General features: G+C 36.6%; 1 protein-coding gene across 1 annotated transcript; it reads left to right on the top strand.

Annotated features, from left to right (window-relative positions):
* Positions 1-4,181: 4,181 nt before the first annotated feature.
* On the top strand, positions 4,182-8,044 carry FBXO43 (F-box protein 43). Its single transcript, XM_035546130.2, has 4 exons — positions 4,182-5,647; positions 6,555-6,657; positions 7,522-7,704; positions 7,796-8,044. Exons 1-4 carry the CDS (start codon positions 4,182-4,184, stop codon positions 8,042-8,044), a joined length of 2,001 nt encoding a protein of 666 aa, XP_035402023.2.
* The last annotated feature ends 6,400 nt before the right edge of the window (positions 8,045-14,444 follow it).

Below are 14,444 nucleotides of genomic sequence, written 5' to 3'. Positions count from 1 at the left end.
CCCACAGCGCCTCCTCACTAAGGGCAACGGGCTCCGGAGCCGGGCGGCGAGCCGCTGAGGCGGCAGGATCCCCGCCTTCTCCAGCCAGCCAGCCGGCGGCGAGTTGGGGCGTCGCCTTCGCCTCCCCTCAGGGAGCCCCGCCGGTCTCCTCGGGGGGCAGGGGGCCGCTGTCTCTGCCCGGCGGTTTGCCCCATGAGGAGGTGAAGCTGTGGCTTTGCTCGTGTCCGGCATTTCAGGTGACCGAGAGACCCCCAAGCGCTGCTCCCTAAGTAGCCGTCAGTTGTCTTCATCGCTGGGTAATTAGGCGTTACAGTGAAAGCATGTATGTAAACTCTCAGCTGTCACCAAGCTAATGGGTAACGTTGCTCTTGTAACTCTCTTTTCTACCCACGTCCTTCCCCACTTTAGGTTGTCGGTAGGGGTAAATTATACTTTGAATACGGTACCTTCGCTTTGGAAGATCTCAAATTGCTTCGCAAATTAGGGTAAGTTACTGCCGTCTCACACACAGGACTGAGCTATGCCATCTCAGTATTGACGGCTTCTCTGGTTTTAGATCTGGGAGCTCGAAGAGCAACCCTCAGATAAAAATCAGTTTTCTTGCAGGTAGGCTCTTTATTTAGAAAGCTGAGAAAGCAGTCTTGTACCACCAAAACTTTATTTTTTATCGGTTTTGTTAACGTGACGATCAGTGATGAATAAGGGCAGAAAACATCTTTTTAGAAACAAAAGTGTTCAGCGTCTGTTACTAAGGAATGTAAATTAGCATCTAGAACAGGTGTAATTCCCTCCTGGAACTCATAGCTATGTTACGGGTATTATTTACACTGTCTTCTAGTAACAAACGTTTTTTTTTTCCCCCCTTCTTAGGATGCTTTGTAAAGCCTAGGCTTGTAAGATATAATTCCAGGTCTGCATACCTGAATCCTGTCTGTAATTTAATTTGTGTTTCTGAGCATGAAGTACTTTATTCTGTAAACTGCTGTGAAGTTTGCTGGTGACTTCTGGATTTGAGGACTACGGAATTAATAATAGATACCAGAGAAATGGACGGAGCACAAGAAACTACGCTTAGCAGATGCGCATTTTATTTCTTTTTCTGTAGCAGACTTGAAATGTGACTAGTCTTTTTTTTCCCTAACGTGTCTATTTCCTGATGCCTAAAACAAGGGTGAGAATACTTTCATAAATTATTTCAAGATCCTCAAATGAAAAGGGCTTGATATTACGTATCAGAACAAGTAGCTCAAACGTTTCTCCCGATAAAAAGAGAAAGTGCTTATAAAGCACTAAACAAGCCTCTGAAAGTTTTACTAGGTACCTCTTATGAATGTAAATAGCATCTCACTGTGTTATGAGGGATGAGCAGCAGCTCTGAAAGGCTTTCCCTTTCACATTAGTTTTGTAAAATGAGACCTTGTGTTTAATTAAACCTTAACTTTCAAGAGTAACATGCTTGGAAAAAAAGTATTTATGCAAAACTGAGGTGTATACTGGGATCTGTCGTAAAGAATTAGATACTGTCCACTCAGGGTATCTATTGCGGTATCTTCCCTACAAATTTTCAGAGGTCTCACGCCTTCTACATAGGAAGCTCACAAGCGTCTCCTGCTGGACGTTGGCATACATATGTTGACATACAGCGTATTTTTGGCTTTTGCTTAAGGTCGCAGCGCGGCTTTTCCTTTAACTGTGCCATTCTGATCTCTCCTACAACTGTAAAAACTTTTTTTTTAATTATTTCTAGTGATTTCATGCTACTTGAAACACAAGCTAGCTTAAATAAATAACTTTAAATTGTAATATTTCAAATAAACTCTACTCTCAGTTGTTCATAAGATTAAATAATTTCTCCCCTGGAATGTCTGAGAACAAAACTACAAGTGCGTGTTTCCCTTCTGTTATTTCTTCAGCTTGCTGCCTGTGCAGTTTTCAAACCTGCAGGGCCGTACGTTTTTGTTAAATGCATGTATAGTTTGACTGTGACTAGGGAAAGTATTAATGTTTTTAAAGGTGTGGTGCTTTTTTTTTTTTTCTGGTGGCATTGAAAATTTGAGCATCTGTCTCTAAACAACACTCAAAACTTAAATCTATCTATCAGTATTTTTGGTAGGAATATCTCTTGGCCACATTTGTTAACTAACTGCAGTTCACCAAAATTCCTCAAGGAAAATGAGGCCTCTACACTTTTTGTGTTTTACACAAAGATCACGCCCTATTTTTAGTACTGGTGTCTTATAGCTCTTCCCTGTGAATAATCAGCTGAAGAGCAGCAGTGAACTAAAAGGAGATTTTTCTTATCTCTTTTCTACTTTTTTTAATATATTTGTCTTTTAGTTTGTTTTACAGAATTTTCAGCCTACTACCTACAATGTTGAAGAACTATGCAGGTGAAATGCTAGACACTGTGTGGAGTTGGTCCTGCGCTGTCACTACAGTTATCCCTAATCTATGTAATAACTAGCTTAAAGCTATGCCCCTCATGTGTCCTATATACATTGCCTATTATTTCACCAGGCTAAAAGAGTGAATGAGGAAAAAGGCAGGGAAAACAAATACAGACGTGAGTTACTATAATAATGTGAAAATAAGGTACTTGTAGAGGTAAATGGGAGAAGGAAAGGAAGCAGGCCAGGCTTCTGTCTTCATTTTGTAATTATTTTTACATATGTTTCTTTCCCTGAAGAGTTCTTCTCAATTACATGCTTTATTTTTTGTTCTGTTTTAAATCTGTTTGATTTCATACTGACAACAGCATGGTTCCATAGACCTTTAAGGCAAGTTCTCAGTCTGTTCTTGAATATCCTGTTCCTCTGAATTTGTATATATTGTAATTTGCTTGCTGTAGACAGCAAAAAACTTTGTATATCCCAAAGATCTTACAGAGTGCCTTCATCATAGGTCAAAAAATGTTAATTAAATGACCTGAGGTCATCAAAGGATAGTTTCCTCCCCATCAGTTCAGGTTCCCATTGCTTGTATTTGGTAGCCTAGGGCCTGACTAGGTCAGTACTGTTGGGTTATTGATGATGTCTTAATGTTTGGTGTTTAAGTCACCTATAAATGTTCCATTTTTTGTCTGGTCTGAATGTACCTCACTAAAAGCTGCTAATTCAGACTTTGAGGGTCCTTAGATGTTGGTGTGAACTGCTATGGTTTCTAAGAGAACAACCCTCATTCTGGCATTATTCACATCTTTTTGGTTACTTTTTCTGTGTATAAAGCAGTAACCTATTGCTGTTTGGGGTAGGGTGGAGAAACTGCGTGTTTGAATGGCAAAAATCGTTGTCTGTTTACTTATATGGGTGTATCAGCTCTTTGTAATTTTTGGGGGAAAACTTAAAGCTTTGGAGTGTACTAAGTTTATTGTAGGAAGTTTATGTACGTCGTGAGATGATGTATGGCCAATCCATCAGTTTCTTTAAATCTTCTGAACACTTAGTTTATCCACAGAACGGTGCACAAGCAGGTACCTTATTGACAATGTAACATTTGCACGTTAAGGCAGAAGAGAATGCACTATTTAATATGTAACTTGAGGAAAAAGTTTATTCCATCCAGGGACTGTAGGATCTAAATAATAGGGAGACCTGTAGACATGTCACTTCATGATCAATCTTCTCTTTCCTCTTTAAACAAAAGACATGTTTTCGTTAATTAATCTATTATCAGACCTTCCACTAGTTCTTCAGGACTAAACTGTTAGTGATTGCATGAACCAATAACACAACAATGATTTTTTTAAAGAAATTATTTAAAACAAATAAAAAAAAAAACACAAACACAAAAAAACAACAACATCCTGACCCTACTGTGGGTCAGTTCTGTCTCTGATTTCAGTGTAAATGGGACTCTCACTGCTGTGTTGCTTATTTGAAGGTTTTCATTGCATGAAGGTTATCAGATTAATCAGTTAACTGAAAAGAAATTTTAATTTCCCTTGCTTATGATATAGCATGCATTTTATTTGCTCATTCTAACAACCTATTTGGTTGTACTTTACCTTTGTGTTCATGTATAAGCACGGTTTCTATTAAGCCTAATGAAAATACTTCTAAAGTCTCTATCTTGGTAGATTTATTGAAGGCTTTTTAACTGTTCCAGGTGTCTTTTGGTTCTATTGTTTGTTTCAGAAATAATGCTGGTATCTTTACTTACAGAGCCAAAGTGCCAAGCAGAAGATGTCAGACAGTCATTCAATAACGTTCAATATTCTGAAAAGAAATAGACTAACATCTCCCAGCAGCAATTTCAGATACTCTAATTTTAAAGACACCTGTTCCCCTTCAGTATTTATGGACAGCAGATGCAATGATCCTGAAGCAGAACATAAAGAAGCACCGAGTGCAACAAGTTTATCTTCTCTACAAGAGCATTCTGACCATATTCATCCAAACAGCCTCTGGTCCGTGTCATCATCTATTGAAAAAGAAATGAATTCTATCTCCTTATCAGAAAGAAGAGAAGCAAATAGAAGTACAGATATTTTTGAAACTCCTAAAGTGAGTAGAAAAGGCTCCTCGCTACGCAGGAGACTGCTTTTATCCAAGGCTGCTCCAGCTGGCACACCTGTAGGATCCTGTGAAAGACAAGCTGGCTCTTCAGGAAGCGGCAGGAAAAAACTATTCTCTTGTGTTTTGAGCTCTGAAGAAAAACCTTCACAAATTGCCTCAGGTTCTTCAAAAGAAAACAGTTGCAAACGCCTGACAACTAGCACCTCAGAAACTGAGGACTCTAGTCCTAATTGCCCCAAACGGAGACTGTCCTTTTCTCAACAAAGGACTTCTACGCTAGATGAGTCCAAAAGTAAGGACCCCTTATCACTAGAAACAGAATGTTTATCACCAATTCAGTGTAAGGATGTTAGTGTTAGTAACGTTAGTGAATTTGGTGAAAGTGTCCTTATGAGTGTTAATGAGGGGTTGCTTCACACTCCTACTTACAGTGTGTTACCTGAGGCCAATGAGAATAAGTTCCTGACTTCTGTTGATAGGCTTGTAGAGAACTTTAACTTTGAGCTGCGTAATAGAAACACTCCTGCTGTTAAACTGGCCAGTTACCCAAATCTTTCAACGCCTGAGGACAGTGGATATAATTCACTTCATCTAGACAAATCAGGAGACTTATCATCTGATTATGAGGGTTCTTTCCAAGAGTTTTTTCAAAAACATAAAGAAGATTCCAAAATTCCAGACAGTAAAAGAAAAGCAAGAAAGCTTGAGCGAGTTAGAAGGTTATCCACTCTTCGGGAACAAGGCTCGCAGTCGGAGACAGAAGATCATCATGGCAGTCCTTCTAATTTGGAATATATGCTAACAGAAGAAAGAAATGTCAATAAAGACTATGGAGTAGTTTTAAAAGAACAGACTAGTAAAGACTTAGCTGTAAATTATACAGATCTCTCCAGAACTCCAGCTCTGCAAATAGTCCATGAAATTTGCTTGCAGAGGCAAAGATCAGACCAAAATCAAGGATCAAAGAATATTGATGGAACAGAAATATTTGCATTAGAACATGTTCTTTCTGGACTTATTGGCAAGAAAATGGGCCTTGAAAAATTAGATATTTTAACTGAATTAAAATACAGAAATTTAAAACATGTTCTTGCTATAGTTTTAGATGCTTTGACAGTGGAAAGTCTCTGCAGGTAGGTACTGCTGCTGTTCCCATTCCCCGTGCCCACTTCTCAAAATGTTGAAAATGTTTCTGATAATAAATTAGAATAATTTTTGGAATAATTGGGATTGTCAATAGAATTTATTTTTCCTTAAATTAAGGAAATTAGAAGGGATTTGTCACTGGCAATCAAGTGGTTCTTTCTATGTTGTTCTAAAAATGCGTCTTATAGAAGAGTTAGGGGGGAAAAAAGGAGGGGATTGATAAACTTAAAACTATTACAGTACTTGTAAATTTAAAACATTACTTTAAAAAAAAATCTGGGAAGTCAGTTCTTCTCACTACAGGTTCCCTAATAATGCATAGAACTCAGAACACATTTTCTAGATTTTTCTTGCATATTTAACTTCCTAAGTCACTTCTAAGCACAAAGACAAAAATGCTCAAAGAATATTGCTTCATGGGTAATGTTCTGGATTCATTTGAAATCAACAGAAATTGTCAAAGAAACCAAGTGTGCCATGTGTTACTAGTTACAAAGGGAATGTGTAGAAGTATAATGGCACAGATATTTTCAGAGGACTTAATACATAAAAATGTGACTTAAGAAACAAAATTAAGTGTCTTATGTGGAGAGAAGAAACATCTGATTTTGTAAGCCAAAGATATGTTGTGTTATTTATATTGCAGTCATTCACTAGACCTGTTTATGTATTTCTGAACAATGGTGTGGAATACATGGAATACATTAAATTTGTTTCATGACAGTACAGTGTACAGTGAACTCTTGTAGTATATAGCAATAGTCTGTAAAATGACCAAAATAGTATGTGAAATCACGCAAAAAAAGTCTTAAAAACGTAATTTTACTGTTATGGCTTCTGTGCTACTCTGCAAAACTGTGAAAGTGGATAACTTTTTAAATTCATTTGTTCCAGCATTTGGAAAGTAAGCAAAAACTGGCGTGAAATCATTGTACAAGATAAAAGTGCAGATAGGAGGAGAAAGTCGTACATAAAACAGCTGAAGGAAGAAGCTGGGGTAAGGTTTGTCTGAAAGGTAGTATTTTACATGTGTGACCAAATGCAGGCCAGGGGAAAGAGTAAACATCTTGCAAAACTATAGAATTGTAGTTGATAGCAACAGTTCTAAGTAGGGTATGTAAAAGATTCTGACATGAGATTGTAATTGCTTTTATTTTGTTCTTTTTCATCTGGCCCTGGTTTCAGTAGCAGTCTTTCAATCACGATTCCCCTTCTCCCACACCCTGAGGATCTCTTCCTCAACTGATTCTGGCTTTGGATCTTAAACTCTGTTTATACCTTTGTCATGTTATTCCTCATTTCCCATTTCACTGTAGTCCATTAGAACCCACTCTGGGCTACTCCCCAATTATTTTCAGTACCGCTTGTTGCTGAGCTTCTTTGTGGTGTACTTCTGAGCATCAGAAGGGCATATAGATCATTCGTTTTGAGGGGTTTCTCAACAAATAGCATATTAATAGGAGTGTATTTTTTAAGAGATCCTCCACGTGTGCTCACAACGCTTCAGGGTAACCTTGCTTTAACTGTGACAAAACTTAACGTTTGATCACTTCATGCTTGGTATTGAGATGTATCCTACTTCAGAAATATGAGGATCAGTAGAAAGTAATCAAGTGCTAAAGGCTGTTGGCTTGTTTACCTGCTCACGGGGCTTTGTTTTTAATGGTCCCTATCTTGTCCCCTTACTAAATACAAACTTTTAATGGGAAACACATGCACTATACATCACTTTCATTTTTAATGTGTTGTTGCAGGGGAAAAACTTAAAATATGAAGCAAAACACAGCTGCAAATTCTAAATTAAATAAATCCCTGATATGCTTTCTTTTTCTTTCTTTTTTGTAATTATCAACTATAACAGGAATATCTCTTGAAAGCTGAAGATGCTGCCACAAGACTTAATGTTCTCAACAGATCTGCTCTGAGGCCTGTTCAGGCTCAAGCCAGAACTCCTGTACAAACACCACCTTCTCACATTGAACTTACTCCCAGGAGATGCAATTCTGTCCCCCAATTAACTAGTAGACAGGAAGAATACGTAAAAGTAGGTCTCTAACAAACTCTTAATTTTGGGGCTTTGGAAAACTCTAAGTTACAAGAACTAAGTATCTCTTGTCTCCCTCCTTTTGCTATAGGCTGCTAGAACTCTGTTCACCGACGAAGCTCTGAAACCTTGTCCAAGATGTCAATATCCTGCTAAGTATCAATTGGTAAAGAAACGGGGGCTATGTAGCAGAGAGGCCTGTGCATTTGAGTTCTGTATTTTATGTCTGCATTCTTTCCATGGGTCAAAAGAATGTAATAGTTTATCTGCAAAACGGAAGAACAAAGAAGATGCTCCTCCAGGAAGTGCCCAAAGCAAAAGAAATTTAAAAAGACTTTAAATTTGTAAGGCATGCAAGTCCTTACATTTGATTCCTTTCTACCTTCTCCTAACCTCCCAGTCTTGTTCATGTTCTTAAGTATGTACATTTTGAAAGTCTAATTTGATGTGTTTTTGCTGACTTATCAAGATAACTTGTCATACATGTATGTATCTTAATCAGTTCACTATATTTTATGTTTATGAAAAAAGTGAGTATTTTAAAACATTTTGTCTTGTTTTACCTGTTATGTAGTAGTTAGGCACTTACTAACATCTTAATTATTCAATAAAGTATCTTAAATGTAGTCTTCAATATCTAGCTTACAGCATCTCACAGGTGTTTAAAAATGTGATTCTTGTCTTAATGACAAATTAAAGAAAAAATATTTTTAAAAAATTTGGGATTTATTTATTGTTCACTTTAACAGATTTTTTAAAGATTTACTGCAAATTAAAGTTGGGCCTTAAGTACACATGCAAGGGATACTTCCACCTGTATAAATGGTGATACCTCACAAGCAAATTATTCATTGTCTGAATTTTATATCTGAGTAATTAGAATAATGATTCTGTTGTTCTTAACCTCCATAGTGCAAGTCAATAGAAGAGGAATCTAAATCAAGGTGATGCTCTGTTCTATTATACTGGTTTTCATGGCATTTTTCCCTCTCTTGAAAACTTCAGGTGACATAATATGCATCTAAATAAGCTGTTGCATTACTCTTTTGATGTGAACTTGTGCTGTATACTTAGACTTAAATTCAGCTCCCAGATACTTGACAATTTTCATACTTTTTACTTGAGTTAAAGGACAGAAATAATTCTTCCTCCATCTGTAGACTTAATAAAGGAAACTTACTGATTTAGCGCTTGAACAAAATATACTGACCATTTGCAGAAAAATAACTCAATCTTTCAGATTAAGTGAATTTTATGTTTAAGTCCTAGCAATTTTAAACAACTTGAAATACAGACAACTCGGTACTTACTGCATGAAGATATGTCAATTTACATCTCCAATTGTCATTTTCTACTTGTCATTTCAAGGAGGTTTTTTGTCGCAAACATATTGCAGAGTGTTTATAGTCAGGTCTTCCCTGCCCGCCCGACCCCCCCCCCCCTTTTTTTCTCATGCATTATGTTTGTGACTTTGTAATTTTATTATGTGTATTTGTAGGTAAGCCTTAGCTCTGGGCTGTATTTAAAAAGCATCCCTTTAAAACAGGCTTTCAACGAAGTTATAATCTGTATGTTTGCTTGTCTTCATATTTATTTATTCACATATCTGTTATTTTTATAGTCTAAAAATTATGAATTGGAACTTCAGGTGTTTTTTTCCCTTTCCACACCACTTGTGGATATTTAAGAGAAATGAACTGAGATAATTCAGTTCAAGATGTTCTAGAAACCTATTTCCTATTTCTCATTTCTAACTGTTGTAATTCGGTTAGTCCTTGTAGCATATTTGATTTCTGGGATAGTGCTAGTAGTTCCACACAGCATTTGGAAGGAGGAGGAAAAATATGGTAAGTAAAATGTCATAGTTTTAGTACTAACCTTATTAACCAAGCATAACAGTATTAAAGAAGGGATCAACTCGAGCATCTGGCAGAAAATCATGTTTATTGTGTTAATTTAATTAACAATTTAATTCCATGCTCATTTGCATTCTGTTAAGCCTTTGTGTCATTCTTGTCTAGGGTTAGATTGGTGGCTTGAACTGGAAGACTGAAAGAGGAGTTTACATAAACTCTGTTCTGAGGGGGATAACTCTGGAAGGATTCTGGGGCAAGCCAGGAAATTTAAAGATATCTTTATACATAGTTTTGATTTAGGAAGAATTTAAAATCATTACAAAAAAGATGATGGCAAATGGGGAAAATAGGTAAGTTATTTGATTTAATACTTGCATTTTCTTTGTTTTGAAATTTGTGTTCAAGGTCTACTTGAAAGTTAATTTGAAAGTTAATTGGATTGGTTCTTTTTTAATTTTTAGGTATGAAATAAACATTTCTAAAATAGACAGTTAATTACTAGTTTCAATGAAAGGTTAAATGGACAGGATGAGGAGGAACTTCCTGTGTAGAAAGTTGTATTATGCAAGATTCTGATTACATGTAATTTGTAACTTTGCAATAACTTCATTTGGCTTAGCATTTTTTGATAGTTGTCATCAAACTATCAAATAAAATAGGGGAAGTAGTAGCTGCAACGCAGAATAAGTACAGCATATCGAACCATGCCAGAGTGCTATACCCATTGCTGCATTTCGTCTTTGCTAAATATCAATTTACCCTATCTCTAACGTTATAAAAAAAAAAAAAAAGAGAGAAGAATGGAGCCTTAAATGCATCCTTGAAATTAGTGGGAAAGTTATCACAGATGCTGAGATGATTTAGCTCACCATTCTGATATGCAGTATTGTAGCCTAATCCAGAAATACATGAGGAGAGCAAGTCTCATGTTAAAAACTTTAGCAATATTCCTCAAAGTATTTCTGAAATAGGTGCACCTGTTTCAAGCAACCACCTTTAGATGGAAAGCCATGTGAGCTTAGTTTAAGAACCAGTTGTTAAGTATGTTTTAACTTAGTGGATAAGTTCTGCTAAGAGATGTGAATTTATACAAAAGGTTTGGTTTTCCTAAATCTGAATAATTCAGTAAGAACAGGGCTAGCAAATTGGTTCTGGTATGGCTATTATTCGAACTTTGTAAAATAAAATGGTCCATGAGTGTTAGGGTGTCCAGGGATTCATGCCCAACATCTTTTTTCCTACTGGACTGAATTCATTTTCAGAGACCTGGACCTGGTACTTGTTCAGTACTGCTGTAGCTTTAATCACTAAAGTTTGTCAGGTAGCACCACTTTCTAGCATAGAGCAAAAGGATGCAAAATTCTTCCTTGAGTAGAAGCAGTAGGATGAGTATGGTTGAGAATTTCCTAAAGTATTCTGCCTATGATTATTCTCCAGTTGCAGAATTTTTGTTATAGTAGTAAGAATGTGGGAAAGGGAGGAGTGAATTGTCTTTCACTCTGAAAGACATGGATAATGAGGTTAAAATTAATGCGTAATAAAATATAGATATAATATTGCTTTATGTATTTGCTGAATTTTTTTGTCATTTACATTTCCCTTCAGACAGGCATGTTCTCTAGTGGGAGTAGCAATACTGCCTACAAAAAGATGTCCAAGGAATGCGTTTAGATTTCTGAAGGTGATGGCTTGAGCCAAAACTGTGGGTTTGAATTCTAAACAAGATTTCTTAGAAATAGCCTTAGTCTGCTGACAGACCTTGCCTTAAGTCATACTTCATAAATCTTTTTTTAAAGTAGCAGCTATAAAATTCAAGTGGTCTCTGAGAGGGAAATTGAAATGACTTAAGTCTCTGATCATTCTTTCTTTGGTGACAAGGAACTTGGGAAAAATTGTTATAAATTTTTCTAATTGTTTGTAGCATAGAGAGCGTTAGTATGTTTTACCACTAACTCTAGCTAAAAATAGTAAGAAAAGTTGTTCACTAAATTAAGGAGTTCACCAACATCTGTCAGATTTTCCTTTTCTATATATTGGTTATTCATTAGTACCCTTTGGCAATTTAGACTATTTAGGTTAATTTTAATACAAGACCTAATTCCCTTTCTTTGTTTTCATAGGCACATGAAGAAATGCAGGAAAGACAGATTAGAAAGGGACTCCTAGTTTCTGGAGTCTAGAGCTGAGATCTTGTGTCAACTCGTGAAACTGTCTTAAAACTGGATAAAATCCCATCTAATTACCTTTATATTGGAGGTCTATTCCAGATTGCTCTACTAGTCACTTAGCCAGTTCCCTTTTTTCAACATTGCCATTAAAATAGCTGTTTGATGCATCTGTTACTCACTTTCCCCAATGTTTTGACTGTGTAGTATAAATATCTTCTCACCCTTTATATCATTGACAAAAGCAACCTGAACTTAATATAATCTTATAGATACATCTTCTGTTCCTTGGATTGTTTTAATGACTCTTCAATGTTTCTATTTGAATCTATTCTTTGTGTGTTCAGCCAGTATTCCAGGTAAAAGCTTCTCATAACCTTGAATATTATCAGTGCTTTCCATGATCTACCAGAAATACTTGGAAATATTAACACATACTAAGAGTAGAATTTCTTTTATATGGCTTCTGCACATTTGCAGTTTAGTCACTAGGTGTAGTACTCCAACATTCTTCTCTCTCAAATTTTGAAAAGATAAGATCCCAATTTCTTCCATAAATTCTTACTGAACCTTAAGTATATAACCTTGCACTTTGTACTACTAAGCTTCAGGCTTTTTCTCTGCTTCAGTCTTGTCGTGATTTAATGTTTTCTGTGTTTATAATACATGTTTAAGTGCAAATTCTTTGTCTGTAGTGAATCTTATAGGATTTTTTGATGTAAAACTTATAGCAGATTGTTATTACTTCTCACATGCCCCAACAAAATCTAACCGCTTTTTGGGAATGTGTTTATTTTTAGTTAAGCAAAAACAAAGCTTGCTTTTACTGTCTGTGACTTCCTGAGCTCTGACTTTGAAATGCTCATTACAAAAAAAATAACACTTTTTTTATACTCGTATTTTTTACAAGCCTCTATACAGTGTTGGAATCTGTACAAACTTGTTGGAAGCCTAAATGTTTAAGACCTTTTTGAGCTGAGTGCTACTGGATGATCAGTAAAGATACCAACTATTCAGCTGACGATATGAATGGCATGGAGTTCTGAATGAATCCATAAGCATCGGTGTTGAATACTGGATGCTTCATATAAAAATAGTTCTTTACTTTGGAGACTGGAGTTCATATGTTAAAAGCGACTCCACTTTTTTTGTGCATTCAAAAACTAAATCTGAAAACAACTGTGTGAGGGTTGCTGAGTAGTGTCTTAATTCTGTGGGTACCTTCAATTTCTGGCTAATGGGATGTGGAATCTGTGCGTTTCAGCTGCTCTCCTTCAGTCCTGAACCATGGTGAAAATCTGCTTCTGAGGTGTTTAAGCTTAAACAGTGCGTCATGACTAGAACCAGCTAAAGTGGTAGAGGGATAGTAACTTCTGGCAAAAGGTGGGTAGTTAACTGAGAAGTATTAATAGACTAGATAAAAACATTTGCTAGAAGCTATGTTTATCACTTGGAACTGCAGAATTAGACCGCAGTGGTCTTTCTACTTCAGCAAAAACATTGATTATTACCCTAAAGTGTTTCTCACCCATAAACAGAAGACTCCAATCTGATGTTCACGGAGCAGGCACTAATGTTCTCTGAGTCTTGAGAGTGTGTAGGAAATTATTCAGGGCCTGAAGAACGTGCCTCCTAGAAATGTTTCATTGAGACAGGACTCAAGTAGCTCAATGACTTGTCTATACATTAGTCACTGAGATCCAAAATTATTTTTTTCTCCATTTTGAATCCAGTATATTTTCCCCGTGCGTGGTCTGATAGATTAGATGCTACACAAATGCAGCAATAGCAACATCTTTTTTGTATTTTTAAATACAAAGACTGGTTGTGTTGAGAATGTTCTCCTATCTTTCAAAAAAATTCTACAAGAGAAACACTTCCACAAAGTGTTGGAGTTTCACGTTCTTTCATCCTTCCTGATTCTTTTCAACCTTTCCTCACTGTGTACTCTGGAGTTCAAAAGCTATTGTTGGGATACAGTTATTCTCTAGCCTTGCTGTTGAATGTGTTTCTGTCAAGAAACGGTTCAAGACTCTGAATTCTAAAAGGGCAAAGTAAGAAGCTTATTTTTTTTGTTTAAATCTTGTGAAAGGCAAGATAAGGATACAGTTTTCTGTTCCAAACATAAATGCTTGCTGATGCATTCGTTTAGGTCTTGTTATGGATTTTTTCTTTAGTTTAAATAATTGTCATCACCTAGAGAGAATGTCACACAACAAGGAATGGATAACAAGAAAAGCTAATTCCAGGAAATGCTTCGCTCAATTAACTAACTGAAATGTGAATGTATCTCAAGGGCCAAGGTACTTTCCTCACTGTAAGTAGACCCGGATTTCAAATGCACACATTCTGCTGATGAAAATTTTATCACAAGGGGGCACCAAAGGTTTTTCTTACAGAACAGAACTTTAATTTTTTTTTTTCCTGCTTTAACCTTTGCACACTAGCTCAACATTACAAATGCAAAATGTCTTGAATAGCTGGAAGCAAGGGTGGCTGTAATTCCTGTCCCCAGGAGCTGCATAACAAAATCTTCAAATCTCCATGAGAAGAGTGGCATCCTGGGAAGCAATCGAGATGGTATTATTTCTCCAGAGCCTCCTTTGCAGGGTGGGCACACAGCCAGGTCCTACAGCAACCAGGGAAGATTAGTCTGAACAAGCTCCATTCCTTTCTCTCAGCCACAGGCTTGATCATCCAGCAGTCTCTATGCCAGCCT

This window comes from Cygnus atratus, chromosome 2 (genome assembly GCF_013377495.2).
Source record: "Cygnus atratus isolate AKBS03 ecotype Queensland, Australia chromosome 2, CAtr_DNAZoo_HiC_assembly, whole genome shotgun sequence".
Classification (NCBI taxonomy): domain Eukaryota; kingdom Metazoa; phylum Chordata; class Aves; order Anseriformes; family Anatidae; genus Cygnus; species Cygnus atratus.
Note: the sequence above shows the minus strand (reverse complement) of the source record. Positions and strands in the feature narration are given on the sequence as shown.

Bases quoted from the DNA above. Each gene is read 5' to 3' on its own strand.
- FBXO43 (XM_035546130.2), top strand. From the start codon at position 4,182: ATGTCAGACAGTCATTCAATAACGTTCAATATTCTGAAAAGAAATAGA. The intron at 6,658-7,521 runs GTAAGGTTTGTC...CAACTATAACAG, and splicing joins AGCTGAAGGAAGAAGCTGGG to GAATATCTCTTGAAAGCTGA. The intron at 7,705-7,795 runs GTAGGTCTCTAA...CTTTTGCTATAG, and splicing joins GACAGGAAGAATACGTAAAA to GCTGCTAGAACTCTGTTCAC.